The sequence below is a fragment of the Lates calcarifer genome, linkage group LG17 (genome assembly GCF_001640805.2).
Source record: "Lates calcarifer isolate ASB-BC8 linkage group LG17, TLL_Latcal_v3, whole genome shotgun sequence".
Taxonomy (NCBI): domain Eukaryota; kingdom Metazoa; phylum Chordata; class Actinopteri; family Centropomidae; genus Lates; species Lates calcarifer.
Window position 1 is genome coordinate 25,615,230 of NC_066849.1, and position 18,823 is coordinate 25,634,052.

At 40.5% G+C, this 18,823-nt stretch overlaps 1 protein-coding gene across 1 annotated transcript in view; it reads right to left on the reverse strand.

Annotated features, from left to right (window-relative positions):
• Nucleotides 1–18,401, reverse strand: part of exoc2 (exocyst complex component 2) — a 43,103-nt gene extending 24,702 nt beyond the window's left edge. Inside the window, exons 1-6 of the mRNA XM_018670864.2 lie at nucleotides 18,324–18,401; nucleotides 8,837–8,994; nucleotides 6,654–6,830; nucleotides 5,242–5,368; nucleotides 2,895–3,008; nucleotides 1,574–1,698 (exon numbers count right to left, since the gene is read on the reverse strand). Of these exons, the coding sequence (XP_018526380.1) occupies nucleotides 1,574–1,698; nucleotides 2,895–3,008; nucleotides 5,242–5,368; nucleotides 6,654–6,830; nucleotides 8,837–8,954 (661 nt within the window). The 5' untranslated portion in view covers nucleotides 8,955–8,994; nucleotides 18,324–18,401. The remainder of the gene's footprint in view (nucleotides 1–1,573; nucleotides 1,699–2,894; nucleotides 3,009–5,241; nucleotides 5,369–6,653; nucleotides 6,831–8,836; nucleotides 8,995–18,323) is intronic.
• Nucleotides 18,402–18,823: the final 422 nt, after the last annotated feature.

Genomic DNA, 18,823 nt, shown 5'->3' on the forward strand with positions numbered 1-18,823 from the left:
AACTCCGAACAAAGTGAGTACCCGCTCTTATGTTCCTTTAACATAAAGTAGTGCTGCATTTGGGGCTTTATTATTAATAAGCTAGCAAGTTTGTTTAACCTTTTTAACCTTTAAGCTTTACCTTATGTTTTGTAGCCACAAAGCAGGTAAACTAAAGACAAGTGAAAACAACTGGAAAGGGTAGAAAATGTCACACCCAGACAGGACAGTCTGGAAAATACTAGCAGCTAAAAACAATCATTACAACCTCTACAAAAAAAGCTTGATTGTGAAGTAATGTCTGCGAGCCACACTTGAAAACAAATTTGGACAACCTGCACATGTGAAAATTATGTTTTAAAGAGGCATTAATCGATTTTTCTTGGGCGAGGCCGCACAAACTGTTATGAAGTCGCTAAAGCAAACGTATTAGCAAACATTTGCCTATTTACACATCAAGCAGGCGCAGAGCAACGTTAGCATTAATTTAGGAGTAATGTCTCAGGCCACCTGGCCAAACATTGCTAATTACCAGAGCTATCATTAATTTAAAACCTTTGAAAGTCCCTTCAAACTTGCTCCCTTAATGTTGACTCTCTTTGAAATGATACAACAGAATTAAAAACCATTTGACTATTGTTTGTCATGTTCGTTGTTTCCTGTAAAGCAGACGGGGTGTCTAACACTGTCTTACATTCAGGTCAATCCTGTCACACAGGTCATAAAGCATCACTATAACCTCTTGGTTCACAGGTCACTTGAGTCCATCCATGGTGTGCGGCTTCCTCCATCCCTGGAGACTGTACATTTCCCATTGGGGCAGTGGGCACACAGTAGGCACGCTCAGTCTGAACGTGAGAATGACTGTGCATTGTTCCCATTGGTCATATTGGGTCTGTTATCAGCACTATCAGTCCTAATACTCTGGCCTGCATTGTGTTGGGCTGCTCCGTTTATTTAGATTCAGCCACTAACAATGAAAACATTGCCTCTGTCCCAACCGGGGCACAAACATACGGAAAGCAATAATAATAATGATGGAGGCAGAAAAGTGTACGTATAAATAGTAAGCGGAAGTAACTGAGCGGCTATGGCGGGAGCAGAGAGTAAACAGACAAAAGTATGAATGATGAAGTGAACAATTGATTTGAGGTACCTGGCAGAGCGACAGCAGTCAGTCTCTGCTACCTTGAAATTTTATGGCATCAGGAGGTCAGGGAGTGTGTGTGTGTGTCCACCTCCAGGCTGTAGGGAGACTCGAGTGAGAGTGTGTGTGACAGGTGAGAGCTGATCTCATTTTGATGAAGGTGAATTAGCCGTGTTGTGGTTGGCTGGTGTAACAGTAGTACTAAGTGGAGGGTTTTCACACAGCGTCCAAATGAGACTCTTTAATCAACCACTGCTAAACCGCATGTGGGGAGAAAAAAAATCCTGACACACACACTCACACACACACTCTCTCTTGTACACTTTCCAAAAATCAAGAGCTCTATTCTGAGCAGAGATGGAGGGTGATGATTTGGAGGTTTGTGTATTAATTGCAGACCACTCGGTGCGATTGCACAGCAGACAAAAATGTGTTAATCTCTCTCACCTGCCAGAGCGTCCTGGGCCTCAAAGAACGTACTGAGGCCTCCTTTCACATAGGCCAGACTCCCCTCGTTCTTCTTAGTAGCCTGTTTCTTCAGGTTACTGGCTGCAATCTTCAACTGCTCAAAACTGAGGAAACAAAAAAACAATATTTCCAAGACATTAAGTCTATAAAGTCCATAAAAGGGACCAGCTGAGGTCTTCAGATAATTTATTCTGTATGACCAACAATCTAAAACCTGCACATGTCAGCACTATAACACCTTAAAATTCATTTTCAATTTTGTTTTCTAAGTATGTTAAACTACACAATAATAAGCATGTATGTCTGTGCAACAGGACACACGCATCAGTGTGTGTCTGTGTGTCAGAGTCTTGAGTGAGGTTTCCTCCGCAGGAAGAAACAGTCACCCAGCGAGGTCCAAACAGAGGCCCCTGGTCATGTTGGATCCTGGGGTCTGGGTTACTGGAAGGCTAAGCAGGGGGGAGAGGAAGCCAGGAGAGTCCAAAATAACTCTCCTCTGCCCTGACATGACAGTCAACTGGACTCAGGGCTTTTGGGTCAGCAGGCTGCCTCGTCCACGTAACATAACTGTCCTGGGAAGGACCAAGTGACCGTGTGGAGATTCAGCCAAGAAAATAAAACTTCAAAACAAAAGTCTTGAAATCAAGCATATTCTTTGTCTTTTTTTCTCCCAGTTTGTACCACAGGGCTGCAAACAACTTTTATTTCATTACTAATAATTTCATCAAGAGCTGTCAGTTAATGGCTTGGTCTGTAGAAACATCAGCAAATTATGAAGTGGTTTTCAACTGCCTTGTTTCATCTGACCAACAGAACAGAACCCAAATGTATGTAGTTTAATATCACAGAAGAAAACTGAAAAAAGAAAGAAATAACTGAAATGATTAAATTGACATTTTTGTTTGATTAATCAGCTAACTACACTTACTGGACCATAATCATCCACTGACTTGGCGCAGGTGTAGAAGGTAATGTTTTTTCTGCATCACATGGATTTACCTGACAGCGATCTCAGCTCTAAGCAAGGAGTGAGACAAGTTGCCCTGTTGAAAAGGCAACCAAAGAAACCAGCACATGCCAGATGCCGACTCATGTTTGTTGGAGAGCCCCGCCAAATCAAAGGGATTTAAATCCCAGCAGGTTTTGTCTTGTGTCTCTTGTCTAGTTACTTCAGTTGAGGACAAAAATAAGATATGATCTAACTTCTGGGGAGTACATTAAGACTCATATTGCTTGGACAGAAGTTTGTTTTTTTTTCTTTAGGGCAGTAACCTAACATTAGTTTTAACAAATGACCTACCTGGATCCTGCATGGTTTTCTATGAGGTACCAGGTTGCAGAGAAGTTCTCACTGGTGAAGTCTCCACTCATTCCTGGAAATGTCAGCTCCATGTCACTCTGTGGGATTTTGCCTCTGGGAGTGGACAATAAACAAAGATGAAAAGATGTACAATAAATAGATGCAGGGCATATAATTAGCAGAAAAACACCAGGGATCAATCGTGCAGTAAAAACTGTGGAGATAATACAATAACAAAGAAAAGATGTGATAAATATATTAATGAAATTTGGGATCGTGAAAATTGTGAGATACATTTTTGATTTGGTGTTGGCTACAGCATATCCAGCAGGGGGCAGTGTGCAGCCAAGAAGTGCCCAGGCTGGGAGAGCTTGGCGTGGGAAGTGCAGTGTGTGACGCCTGGGTGCCCCTGGAGGACCCAGTACTCATTAGGGAGTCTTGATCTCTACTAATGACCCGTGGTCTACACAAACCAAACCCCCACCACCACCACCACCACCACCACCACCCACTCTGCAGTTATACACACATATGTAGAAAAACCAACACACGGGCAGTACAGCATTTAAGTTGGTGAAAGAGGAAATCCATATACAAGAACACATGCTCACACAAACATGAGCACAGAGGGCACGTATGGTAGATATGACACACACACACTCTCACACACACACACAGAGATTCATGCATATGAACAAAAAAATCAAGGAAATAAAATATTTCTACAGGTGGAAACATTGCAAAGGTTAAGACATGAAAATGAGTCAAAGTGCAAGTTTCATTTCAAATATCTAAACTACCACTATATACTATATTTTTGGCTACACTATTTCAGTGACACTGATATTAACTTAACTTTTAAAATCCTTCTTTTTTTCCCATGTCGTGAATTTTATAATCATGAAAACATTTTAAGAGGTAAGTGTGTGTATTTGAGGTAAATACAGGTAAACACAAAACACAGCTGGTCTCATTCACTTTGTTGTGCTTGTTGTTTTCATGCTGACCCAGTAGATAACAAACAATACAACAGAACCACTACTTCATAATCCATGGTCTTATATTTAATAGAGTGGACTGTCAAGGCTTTTACATTATACATTTGCAGAAGCTGCACACAGTTTATTACTATTCAAGCTCTCCATATTCAGTGGGTGTTGGATGTTGAGACAGAGACTATATCACGTGTACCAAACTGCCGGACAGCAAGTTAGAGATGGAACTAATTCTTGGACTAGAAATCTTCCTCTAGAGTCCTGAGTCAGGTGTCTCCAGCTATTTATACATCCATCACTCAGTTTATGTGTGAAGTTCTTCACTAAGTTCCTCTAGCTAGTTTCAAACTGGTGTTTCATCAGTGGGTTGCACAGATAAAACCCTTGGGAATGTTTTAGATAGAGAAGCCCTTAGTCATGTGTTGCTAGGAAACATATGTAGTGCAGCAATCAATAATATAAACTCTGAAGACACTGCAGCTTGGTCTATAACAAGCAAAGGGGAAGTACTGAACTCTGAACTCTGTGTGAGAGCTACTTTGTCTGATTCATCCCGTTTTTAATTTAGTGACTGATCAGTCTCCACTTGTTAAACACTTCGTTTATAACTTGGCCCCAAGTATGACGTTACAAACAGCCGGCGTAAACAGCTACAGCTGAATAACCATCCAGTGACATCACCGCATAAAGATGTACACAACCCGCATAGAAACGACAGACAACAGAGTGATGCTTTTTAACAAAACATCTCCTCCTTTTGAATGCCTTCATGTAACAGATCAACTCCAACTACTGGCGCACAGATAGTGTGTCTGTCAAAGAGAAAACTATGCACGCTGGATGTTTAATGCAACCCCGGGAGGTGAGTGAATGGTACAGCCTGTTTTATAAATGTCTTGTCTCTGGTCACGAGCGGTCACTTGCCCCCGGCCCCTCTAAACAAAACAAACACTAACCCAGAAATGCCAGAACCTGACAACACAAACTATACATCACAACTTCTGCACTCCCTGCCAGGCGTGTGGGAGGCAGCAGCACGCTGCCTGCTCTGAGGCCGTATACGCAACGAACATGCGTGTGGGTCACTGCCTTAGCTCTTTCCAAATCCCTTTCTACCGTTGTCTTCTCTGTTTTATACACAATTATTCTGTTTCCACTCCCTGTGTGCAGTGGTTAGAGGCTGTTCAGCCATTGCTGCGTTGGCATAATATTTCAAACGCCTGCATATGGGGAGAGTTTGTTTCTGTTTAGGGATGTAAACCATGACTCAATGACTAGAGCGCGTGTGTTTATGGTGGTGTGATTGTGCTGAGCGATTTTTGTGTGTGTATTCTTATGTTCTCAGTCCGTACTTGTCTATGTCGATGCCCAGTGGATTGCTGGGTCGCAGGGAGAGGGGGGAGATGCCTTTGTTGCGGTCGGTCCTCATGTCGTAGTAGTTCATCTCATCCACCCACACGGCAGACTGGTCCAGGATACCTGCAGGACAGGCGAGACACACGTCACTGAGCTCTGCAACAGATCCCAGATGTGCACTCTCACACACACACACTCTAACACAGAGCCTCTCAGACAGAACACATGCAAACATACACATTCTATATACCTGATATCACGTAGGAAACACTTGTGGCTTGACACTCTTAACTCGTTACGCTTAATATTTACTTCATATTACAGTATCTGCACCTTATATTATGCTTAATTTTTAATTACTTGACATTGTAATTATATTTTCTTCTCACTGTAACTCACCTCACCACTTTATTCTTAACATACAGGACTATAACTAACATCTGTCCTGGAGGAGGGATCTGCAGCTTAACACGTGCAAATGAATAGGATGCAGGGAAATGAAGAAAACATCTTCATTATTTTGATGCTCCATTTAGTAAAAATAAATAAAACACATTCACCAATTTCACTACATATATGCAGGATGAAGACACAGAAAGTTGTATATAATAACAAAAGTTTCCAGGGGACACAAAAACTGATAAACACGCTGGTGTAATCAGTAAAAGATTAACAATATGTGTATATTCAATATCAGTATATATTGTTAAAAATAAAATAAACATGTGAATCCCACATCAAGGCATGTTCATCACTTTCTGGTCATTTTTTTCATGTCTTTTATTTATTTGCAGTTTGCAATTTGTCAAAGTGATGAACACATGTTTTTTTTATTTGTTTATGTTTTGTCTATTTAAAAGTTGCAGAGCGTGGAGCTCCCTCGCCCACCATGCAGATCTCTCCTCCTCTGGGCTTTCTGAATGTCCTTCCTTTTTTTTTTTTCTTGTGAAAAATGTTCCCTGTCTAAATCAAAGGTCTGAGCACAGAGAGTGTCGTACAGATCGTAAAGCCTTTTGAGACACACTTGTGATGTGGAGATAAATAAATAATACTATACTAACTGGTAACGCTGAAATGATTTGTTGGTTATTTCACAGAAAATTATTCAACAGCATTTTGACAATCAATTAATTGTTTTCAGTATTTTTTGTGAAGGAAAAACACCAGTGCCTCTTAAATTTGAGGAAATTCTTCTTTTCTTTGTTTTATATCTTCGTCGGTTCAATATCTTTGGGTTTTGAGCTGTTGTAACAGGCACATTTCACTATTTTCTGACATTTTATAGGCTCAATAATAAATTGATTATTCACAAAAATAACCAAGAGATTAACTGCTAATACAAATAATTATTAGCCGCAGCTGTAGCTACTTTTGTCTCTTATTCTGCCTCATTTCTTCTGGGTCTTACCAATCCTCTCTGGTCTGAGCAGTTTGAAGGAGACCGTGGAGGTGCCGAGACCTCCAGACTTGGTGGTGACGATGATCTCTCCCTTGTCGTCTTTGGCAGGACCCACGCGGCACACTATCTTGCTGGCTGACATCCACTCGGCTGTCAGCAGGCAGTTATGGCCGCAGATCGACAGACCTGAGACGGTAGAGAGAGAGAGGGAAAAGGTGAAGAGTCACACACTGTGACAGCACAAATAAACAAACCGTAGCACCGACACACACAGACAATCTATAACAAGAGGTGAGCACTCAGACAGAATTGGCATCTATCAGCAAGTTTAGTCAAACTGTCACCAAGGGTCAAAGTTGAAATTGGGGTCAGGACGGGTGTGGGTGGCCGTGACCTTCCTTCCTCTCACTCAGCTCCTTTAAGCTAACGTGTGTCACTTCAGTGCTAAGTGGCTCATTACTGGCACAATGTGCACTTGGCCCCTACATCTGTCGTCCTCTTTTAAACCCTCTTGAAAACTATTTGGACACTAGAAGACAGACACAGGCATTACTTTGACATTTCCAGCCAAAGGGATTCAGAAAGCTTCACGTGTGTATAATCAAACAAGAGCTGATCAACAAATAGCCCATAAAACCGTGAATAATATGCCCATTAGAGCGCAATTTCCTGCCTCTGTTCTCTACTGGCCACTTTGTTTGAATACATAAGCACTCACACACATTTGTGCATATCTAATTATCTAATTCCAGGCCCCAGGGACATTCATGGTCAGAAATAGACCAGTATCACTGGCCAAAGCACAGCTTTGCCAAGAATGGAGCAATGTGTGAGTCCTCTGTCCTCCACCTCCACTAAAACCAAAGAAGCAGGGTAGAGGAGGAACTGGCGAACATGAGGGAAAATATCGGCATAGAAAAAGTGTGACGTTCAAACACATAATGAGAACAAGATGGAGGCAGTCCATCTGTGCGGCTTGTGAAAATCATGACAAAAATATATTTTCACATTAATGCATGTTGATAAGTTCTTGAGTTTCTCAAACTATGCATACAGTAATTTAAATATTTACAGAGACTAAAATGTGTGTTTGTAGTGCGCTGCAGAGAAAGCTGGCAGAATAACGTACCACAGAAGAAACTAAACTGAATTACATAAAAACAAAATATCACAATATTTTATTTAGTAAGTCTGGACTGAGGGTTTTTTTTGTTTGTTTGTTAATGTGTTTTTTTCTAGAAAAGTTGCTCATACCAAAAGGCCAGTGTGTGAATTTTAAAGACCACTTCCAACATTAAATATTTCTATACGTACAAGTAATTCACAAAGGATGTATTTCAATCTGTAACAGCAAAATGAAATGGTATTTCAATAATGAATTTTCTTTTGCTTTGTGTCAACAGAATTTTTAGAAAATACACTTTATACTGCAACACATATTTTAACATTGATTAATACAATGACTTTAGAGTAATAGTTAATCATTGCTTAAACAAAACAATTAAAGACAAATTTTCTACATAAAAATGTTCTCATAGTAAGAGCTTAACTTGCTCTTCACTCGGGTTATTGAGTCTTATTACCTTAAATAAACTAAATAGTTTAAAAATGGTGAAATTCTTATTAAGAGGGGAAAAGAAAAAGGTTTCCTGTCTACTTATGTATCATATAAACAAAACCAAACTTTACACCAGGCTGTTTAAAGAAGGGGGCCGCTGTGGTTTGTTGATGGATAAGTTAATAAAGTCAGTTAATGCGGCTGAAGTTACTAAATACACCACATACCAGAACAGAAATTAAACGACAAAAATAAATCATCTCAACATCACTTTTCAACAATAGAGACTCCAACAGATAAATATAAACAATAAAAATCATCATCTAATAAATATCATTTACGTAAAACAAATAAATGTTTATTGCATGTGTTGATAATCTAAACAAAATATCTATATACTATATGTTTATCTTCACATATTAATTTATACACATGTATAAATATTTGAGGAATGAAAAATTATTATAGGGAAATAAAACACTGCTAAGATGAATATGGATAGCTTTATTCCCCATGAAAATCAACATTTCTGAGCAGAAACGTATCTGAAAAAATTAACCTAACATAGAAACTATAACATTTTACCGAGACAGAGCTGTGTGTGTTGTTAGCTTTGTGGTTATAAATGTATTACCAATGAGGTCAGCTGGGCCTGTGCCCAGGTTTTCTCCACGGATGGTGACTTTGGTCCAGGCCGCACCCTCCTTGGGCGAGATGCCCGTGACGAGCGGGGGCTGACGGGCACGAGACATGGTGGCCTGAGGCAGATGGGAACTCTGGATCGATCAGCACCTGGACGAGGAAAAGAATGGACAGAAGAAGACATGGTGAGAAGACATGGTGAGTAACACAAAACTCAACAAACATCAATTCAATTAACACAAATTGCACTATAGAATAATATATAACAACAGAAATGAAATTAAAAGATTCGCCTATTGAAAGAAACTTAAATCAGGAGTTATGATAAAGTTAAAAAAAAAATTTCGTCACAGACTGTCAGAAGAAAAGCAATTTACATACATCACTTTAGGCTATAGTAACATTATGACGTGCATCTGTCATAATTTAGATTTTATTCTATTTGATTTAAATTTAAGTCATTGTAAAATGATCATTAGTTCCATGACATAACTTACAGGGAGGCTAACTGCAGCCGTAGAAACTGACATAACATTTTCAGACGGTTACATAAAACACTCAACTGTAAACAAAGCATATGCTGTAAACAATACCCTCCATCTTTATGTCAACATGGGAGCATGGTGAACTCACAACTCTCTTCTAATAAATAATAAATACAGTCAATTGTTTTGTTTTGTTTTTATTCATCAGCCGCTTATATTGAATAACCAGGCAGCCAGACACTTAGGTTTGTGGAAAACTGACTGGGGACAGCAAAATACGAACAGAATTTGTCTGGCAGCTAGTGTTAATTTCCCACCCTGTAGGTCTCCAAACAATGTATGCATTGCAGCAGTTATCTCTCAGATAATAGGAAAAATAGAGAAGGGAGCCAAGAATGAAGGAGCAGACAGAGAGCAGGGAGGAAAGGAAGAATGTAAACCTCACAGCGAAGGATAAATAAACCTGGCCTCCCCAATCATTCCACATAAGCCCACACAATACAGTGCAGATTATGGTACCAAAGAAGGAGCACCCATGAAAATCAGTTCATGTCAGGGCTGCATAAAGGAAGAGAGGGAAAAGATTCCAAATGAAAAAAATGAAAGGATGTATTTCAGCAGCACAGATGTTTGCTAATAAATTACTGCCAGGTCTCAAAAAGGCTGACCAATGTAGACTCTCTGAAGCTGCCTGAACGAAGCTTCCGCCCTTTTGCTCCGCAGCCAAAACACGTTCTCCACAAACAATGCAGGAGTTCACACGGACTGGACCTGCAACAAGCTCACGGTGGTAACCCTTTGCACAGTAATATGGTCGCTAATTAGTTCTAGGTGTACGACTGGGGTGCAATAAAACTTCTGAGAGCCAACGGGGGTTCTAATATCAAAGGAAATCTAAACTGACAGAGCACACGAACACTGATTAGTCTACTTGTTAAAGAGAGTTTCCTGTAACAAGACAGTCAGAGATTCAACCCTTTCAGCAGCCAGTGCATCCATCAAAACCATGTTTAGAACTGCAACTTCACATTATTGTCATCAATTAATCATTTTTTGACTGATAAATAAATTGTTTATTCTATAATAACCAAAAATGCCAATCTCAGCTTCCAAAACACCACAGGCATGTTGCTAGTTTAGCTCAGCCAGCCAGTCTAAAATCCAAAGATATTCAGTTCATGCTGATATAAAACATAAGGATGAGGAAAATGATTGAGAGGCTAAAATCTTTTCTTGACACAGATTTGAATAATTAGTCCATCCTTTACCCAGTCATATAGTCTGGACAGCTTTGGGTTTCCTGAAACCAGGTGGCAATAAAATTAATTAAGTATCAAGTTCATTTTTAAAGCTACATTTAAATTAGAAAACATTACAATAGATGTTAAAAAGTAGATAATTTAATGCTTTTCTTGAAGGAGTATTTTTGACTTTTGGACTGTCAGTCAGACAAACCAAGACGAGACAATGTGACATTTTATAGACTAAACAACTCTAATCAATTAATCAAGAAAACAATCAGCAGATTAATCAACCATGAGCCTGTCATTCAGCACAGTAATATACATGGTGAAGCCCCATGTCTCATCTCATTCGACATGGTGAGCTTAAATAAACATTAACGTCAACATATTGTGCTTCAGGACTCTCGAGTTGCATAACATTCATTGTAGAGTTCTTACATAATAATCTCATTTTAAAGGAGCTCATAACAAAAATATCTCTTTATACTCATATTTAGAATCATGTCAAATAGCTGATGGAGCCAGAAAAGAACATAAAATTAGGCTCCAGAGGCAAAAAAGGTTGGGTTGGGAATTACTGTCAACTGACTGACTCACTACATGAAAACCTCCTTCACACAGTTTTTATCAGTTGCTGAATATTTGGCTCGTGGTGTTAAGTAAACATGACAAAACTAAGATCTCAGATTTTCATTCCAGTGTCCATTAACAGGTTTGAAATTGTAGATTTATGTAGGGAAGAGTAAGACACATGGCACAACAAAAACACAGCAGCACACGTATTGACCTAGAAAACTCCACGAGCAGGAGCCTCCATCGCCCTGACGTCCCAGAGTTAATGAGAAAACTCCAGCGGGATTTACCTCATGTTGTTGCTGCTGCCATGCGCTTGTCAGAGGAAATGGAGGGGCTATGGATCTAACATTGAGAAGATAAGAGGTTAACAGGCCTAAAACAAGAGCTTGGCGAATCCCTCATCAATCCCACATGTTTAGAGTGGGAGCGGCAGAGGGGGCAGAGGACTGGGCTCTTTATTTTGTATAATTCTGATTCTGCTTCCAGGAGTGTTTCTATCCTGCAACCCCCCATCCCACCTCCCCTCATCTTGGAAATACACGTGCACAAACACACAGATAGCCTGCCCACACACACACACACACACACACACACATACACACATACACGCTGGGCAGAATGACAGCTCAGCTAGGTTGCGTGCGAGGGGCCCGAGCTGGTGTTGTGTGGTCTGTGTGTATGCGAGTATGTGGAAGGATCTGCGGAGAGGTCTGGGCGGTGTGTGTAAGTGTGTGTATGTGTGTTGTGTTGTGTGTGTGTGTGTGTGTGTGGTCTGGGTGTGTGGTCTCTGGCGCGGGCCTGGGGAGAGCCTGCTGACGGCTGGGATGAGAAAAGAGCCGCTGTGTTTACTTTACTCTGGGGGCTGTGCATGGACACGGGAACACTGCCCAGACCCCTCTCTATAACACTGGCGTGCACGTCACACACATACGTGCACAAACACACACACACACACAAGCACAGTCGCGCAGAAACAGAAAGAGGGACTCTTGCACAAGTCTCATGTCACGCACAATCACAAATACCCTGCAAACTAGGTAATAGAAAGTATAACTTTACACGGCCTAACTGTGAATGGATTTTTCCTTAAAGTAGCATGAAGAGGAAAACAAAAGAAGAGGTTTCTGAAGCTCCAACTGGAAACTTATGAGGTAGGCGGCATTTTCCACAAGCGGGATAAAGGTATTATCCTCTAGGGGGCATCAGAGGATTCCCCATAAGATTATACCCCACTTTCTTCCATCATGTGTCAAGCCATGTTGTACTCTGCAGGTTAAATTAAATCAGTGACAACAGAGAACCAGATTTAGCCCCTTTTCTCTCGCTCCATTCTCCTCTAACCATGATGCTGCTAGCCCCCCAACCCCTCTCTCCCCCCCCCCTCTCCTCTCTCCCTCTCTCTCTCCTTGGTAATAGGGCTAAAAAGGCACGTTTGTTTTCCTTGGAGGCTGACTAACAAACAGCAGGGCTGGCTCTAATCTGTGTGGTAGCTGTGGAAGTCTGAGGCTTGGGGATCTTCTTGCAGCGCTGCTAGCACGGGACAACCCTCCCTTGGCCCTGTGCTGGAGAACCCGCCGGGACACAAAGCAAAAGACTTTTCATTAAAGCTCTAAACAAATCTTTTTGTCACATGAAACCATTTCATTTGAACATACCACAGTACACCCCAAATATGCTGTGCTCAACAGTCTGGGCTAGATGGCAGCAATGGATTTCTTTTTCATAAAAAAGGAAAACTGAGTTTACACTTTAGTTGATATATAGCATCATTTAGACACCCAGAATTTCATGTAAGGTCATGTTTTGATTCCCCCCTGCTGCTGGAGTTAAGGCAGGGTTTATAGAGGGTGGAAAGACTACTGTAGTGAAAAAATATTTAATTATCATTTAATAATATCATGATTTTGGCTTCAAACATTAACCATGCATGCTACAGGAATGTTTTGAGTGCATTTTGAGTGGTGCATCAACTTTGCATCAACTGTGACAGAGCATTTTCATTCAAAAGGAAACCAAAAGGCATAATTTCACTATACTTTCAGTGTAGGTTTTTCCTTGTTTTCCACTTGGATGTATGCTGTGACGTCACATAAAAGTACGGTTCAGTTTGTGTTGCTCTTAATTTAATACAACTGAAAATAAAACCAGCAAATTTCACTACGTCTTACTACAAGTTTTCTTCCTTCATGTGTGTAGTGATGACTGACATGAAACAGCTCCAATACTGTAAGTCCATTTGGACTACTGGTCTAGATCTGGGCCAAACCGCTTTAACAAGTACATTTTTCCAAATGTGTTTCACTGTTTTGCATTAACAAAACAAAAGCTCCTCACACAGGTTAAACATAAGCATAAAACTTATCTCACAATTTGCTTGGAATCATTGATTTGGACAAAAGAATTGCGCAAAGGAGAGAGATATGATGGCACTAAGGGTCGATGAAGAAAAAAATATTAAATCATCAAGAGCTACTTGATAAAATGCCAAACATTTGCTACTCCCAGTTTCTCCAGTGTGAGGGTTTTCTGCTTATCTTAGCTGTACATCATTGTATATTTAGTATTTTGGGGGTTTTAGGGTTGGTCAGATTAAATGAGACATCTGAAATAATCACTTTAGGTTCTGAGAAGCTGTGATTGACATTTTTCACAGTTTGAATCTATTATCACTCAACCCTATCTAAGACTAAAGTCATGAAACTGTAGTGTCCCTGCTTCAAATCAGGGATCTCTGTTGCATGTAATCCCTGTCATTCTCTCCCTGTTTCCTGTCTGTCTCCACTGTGTACTAACAATTAGAGGGAAGAACACAACAACTCCTCCAAACTCTGACCTTTGGCTGGCTTTTTATTTCGACAACTTCAAAACCTGACAAACTCTCTGCATCGTAACAGAGATAGGACTCTATTTACCTGACCCAGCATAGCAGCACACACGCTGCCACATGACTATCTCATGAATAAGGCGTTCATACCTTGGATAATGTGCTACCCTGAGCTCAAAGGTGACTCACATATGGCAGTGATTGGCAAGTGTGTGAGAGTGTGGATGTGTGTGTGTGTGTATAGAAGAGGTGATGGGTTTGGGGGGGGGCACAAAGGGACCCATTTAGACAGCTCATCACCCTCAACCCCCTCCGTCGCCCATCAGAGGAGCTAACTCACTACTAGCTGCTCACAGCCACCGCCCCCCCAAAGACCATTTCAGTCTGTGCTCCCCAACATTACACAAACACCAAATTCCATCAAAGATCCCCTCTGACTCCTCTGAATGCACAGAGCGGGCCAAACATGACCCAGCCTGAGATGACTGGCCTGATCACACAGGCTGGGTGGGGCTTTAAACAATCCTCCCCAGTGTTCGCTCACACCCAGGCCACCACATGCCTCTAAGATGTGGAGAGGGGCAATGCTGCTGATGGCCAAAAATTAACCGTAATGTGTGTCAACTGTATTGCGTTTCAAATACGTGGATCATATCAATGTGAAGCATGCAGGTTCTGTTTGAAAACAGATGCTGCGACCACTGGCCAGTCAACGAGTTCTTCCACAATGAGTCAGCATCTCCTCCGGAGGCAGTCGGTCCCAGGGCTCATGGAGAGTCTTTCGTGACATAGAAAACAGAGCGAGTGATCAGATGTATGCCTCTGGCTCACTATCCTACCATCACGATGTCTGCCCACAGGGTTTGTTATCTTTAGGGCTGTCTGTTTGTTTGTTTGTCAGTCTCAAGTGCTTTCCAGAGTTAGGCCTAACGAAGTGAAGTCCCCAATTTCCCATATAAAAATCCTGCAACAATAAACAGAAATATAAAGTACGGGCCCGCAAATGCAGGAAGATGTTTTCAGAGGATTAAGGGTCTGGAGACAGGCAGCTCTGCCCAATGACATGGTGAAATGGAGAGATTTGAACCTTCATGAGTGAGGCTGTAACACTGCTGCCCCAGCTGCTTTACATAAAAAACAGCACCAGCGTGAGAAACTTCCACAGTCACATACAATTCTAAATCATAAAAATTATCTTGCTTACCATATAAATCTGCACACTTCCATTTAGGGTTGCAACTACTTGATTTTTCTAACTAATTACTTATTAACTGTCTATAAAATTTCAAAAAAAAGGAAGAAATGCCCATTACAAGTTCCAAAAGTCCGTGACAATTTCAAATAAATACATTTTTTGTATGATAAATAAATCATTATCACAACTGTTGCTCAAAACGGTTTTGGAAATCAAACGAGTGAACAATCTACTAAGGCTTTGGTTACTGATCATATCTTTAAATTGTCCTGTCTAAGAGTCCAAAACCATGAGTTTACTAAGAACCAGCAAATCCTGACAATCAAGAGTCTGGAACCAAGGAAAGCCTGTAAAATGAATTGAATTGGTAATTATTTATCAAAATAGTTGGCAATTAATTGCCCCTTATCGACTTATTGTTTCAAAGAATCTGAATCTTAATGGGATCTGCAGTAAATGAGCTGACTCCATTAGTATTGACCCCTGTTTCTTTGAGCCGTCTTGTGGCCTGTTTCCCAACCAAAAGCTCCTCTGTCTGTCTGTCCAGGTCTGACTGGGTCACAGAAACCATACTGTGAAAACCAGTGGCCCAGCAAGCCTGTCAGCAGGGAGGGGACTACCAGGTGGGGGCCAACTGTGGAGAGCAGACGGGGGTGAGAGAGAAGCGCTGCTTCACAAACAAGGCTCAGCCTGACCCCCGTTGCTCGATTCACCCCCGAGGTCTACGGAGCGGCGGCAGTGAGGAAAAGCCTCGGAAAACACAACCCACCACATTCCACCAAAACAAACAAGCAAGGCCACCCAAATTTTTCAATTAGAGCCCTGGGAGGGGGGCAGGAAATGGATCAGTGTAGCCTTGCACCCCCTCCACCACCTTCCCCCGGCTGAGCAGTGCTGACTTTGGGGAAGAGAAGGAGAAGTGATACACAGAGCTCTGTGGACTTTCACTGAGAGGCTGAGGACTTGTTAGCACGGATGTCAACTCCAATGATGGAGGAGCTCAGTGACAACTTATTCCTGCGACGTGGCGCCCACCTGCTATCTACCTGTCAATCAATTCCTCTCATTCGCTCTCACACAATCAATCAGTTAAACATACATACACATGGTAATTTACTGTTTCCCTAAGACCGGCCTAAAAAAGACATTATAGAGGCTTAGACTCAGAAAACACTATAATTAATGAGGCTGAGGTGGGGCTGAGGTTTTTAGGTTTATTAAGTAAGTAATATCTCAACCTTTGGATATATGAGAAATAACAGTATCTACAACTGAAACTGGAACTGTGCCTTTAGTTTCAAAATGAAGTGAAGCTCACTTTAGAACTGCTCAGTGCAACTAAATATGGTTAATAAATGTCCAAATGGAACATGCTGCATCTGAATGACAACACAACACATTCTCTGTCAGAAATCAAACTGTTGTCAAGTAATGCAACCCCTCACTTTAGTTACACTCATCATACAATCATCAGTGGGTTTTAAAGATACAATTCTGACATTTTATAAACTAAACAATTCAAAAATATAATTGCTAGATTAATCGATAGTGAGGATAATTATTATTATATAATGATAATCCCCTCCTAAATCTCCTGTTGGCCTTACAGATGCAGGAGCTGACTGATCATCATAATCATAATTAACAACAACTTCAAACACAATAACCACAGAAATATTTTAGTATCCATTTCTACAGTTCTAAGCTTTTCTCTGAAGCCTCATTATGGTTTGCAGTTATGCCTCTTTGAACCCTTAAAAAAGGGAAGAACAGTGACAAGGTCATTACTGAAGATGAACGATATCCAGTCCAGAAAACAAGCTAACAAAGAAAAGCTTCCAGTAGTAAACAACTATCTGGGTTCAGAGCAGGTCATCTGAACATAAACTATCCTGGTGTGACCATTACAATAAGGCAAAGTTTAAAACAGTTTTACTTGCAATCAAGTTGCTTAATGGGATGTTAAGGTGATAGGACATTAAATATAAACCAATGATTTGTCATTGACAATCAGTGAAGTGGTGGTGCATTAACAACATGTGTTTTAAAGACAGACACAGTACTCTAATGTTTATTCTAATCAAAGTGTCTTCAAGTCAATACACGACCACTTCTGAGTCATATGAGGTCATTTCTATCTGTATATATTAAATGTTGTCCAAGTATAAGCAAGGTGTTGAGTCCAATACATTTTCTTTGTTTTTATGGGCAGCTTCATGGGCAATCGTTATTTCTGTGTTCTTGATCTATTTTTATTGGAATTCACATGAAATGAAGAACAGGGTGGAGGGGTAAAAGAGGGTGGTTTCTGATGGTGAAGAAATAGACTTTGTCCGTTTTCATTTATATTTTGTAGATTAGCAGGGAGTGCCATACTTTATTACAGAAAATGCCGACATGGGTTTGTGGATTACCCCGTGTATTGGGGTTTTTGGGTATACAACTTGCTGGCGAGTTAAATGTAAATTCTTAAAGTCTTAAGCATCACTATCTATGTCTACATTATTACGTTGTTATATGAGTCACGTTGGAGACAAACATAAGACAGAAAAATAGAAAAAGATGAAGAGAGAGATAGTTACTACAGTACGTTTGCAAAATAAATAAACAGTAACCGCTGGATAGGAGAGTAACTTGAACTTTTCTAGCAAATAAGTACAGCTTGTTATTGTACTAACGCGCCGAATTTAGCAGAGACCGCTGACGGTTAATAAGAAGTCTTAAATATGCTGCGTCACAAACAACGCAACGTAACCTTTAAATTGACAGATATTTAAATGAGGTTTGGTTCACGTACTAGTTTTGCCGGTAAATGCAAATTTTACAACACTCAGCGCGTCTGTCAGTTGTTTCTACTAACATGAACTATCAAAGACACGTTAAAGACGCCCGGTGCAACACACCGAACAACCCTCAGTTATCTTAGAGAGAAAGGTGTCGGCTTTGTTGACAAATTTGACAGCTAACGTTAGCTTAGGCTAACGTCTGTTCGCTAGCAAGCTAATTCGTTTTGCCGGAAGGGTTAGGAGAAGCTGTCATTTGCGTTCTTCGTAACCTTAAAAAGTGCTTAAATATTTCTCTGGCGTACCATAATTACCCTGACTATGCTTTGAGTGACTTAGGAGAAAAATATATTAGAGAAAAGAGCAACTTACAGTTTAAAGATGCTTGACTGCAGCGACCGTTTCCTGTATCCTCTGACTACTTCCGGTTTTCCGCTCTCAGCCACAGCCTTCAGAATAAAATGAAAATTATAATACCACTGACTGCGTGTGGGTGGAAAGTAACTAACTATATTTACTCAAGTTACATAATTAAATATAGTTTGGAGGTAGCCTACTTGCAGTTTATCTGAATATTTAATTTTTTTCTTTATACACTATAAAATCAGCTTGTAAAACATGATGTACTTAATAAGTAAATTAATAAAAGGACCTCAAAATTGCACTTAACTACATTGAGAGGAGTTGGGTAAATGTACGTCTTTCCTCCACTGAAATTTTAAATGCAAAACCTATAATTGAGCATTTTTAGATTGTGGTACTTATGCTTATGTAAAGGATCTAAATACTTATACTACTACTACTGCAACATAATTAACATCTTACTATTATATTACCTACCAACAAATTTCCCTGGTGTCACTTTTGTTTTT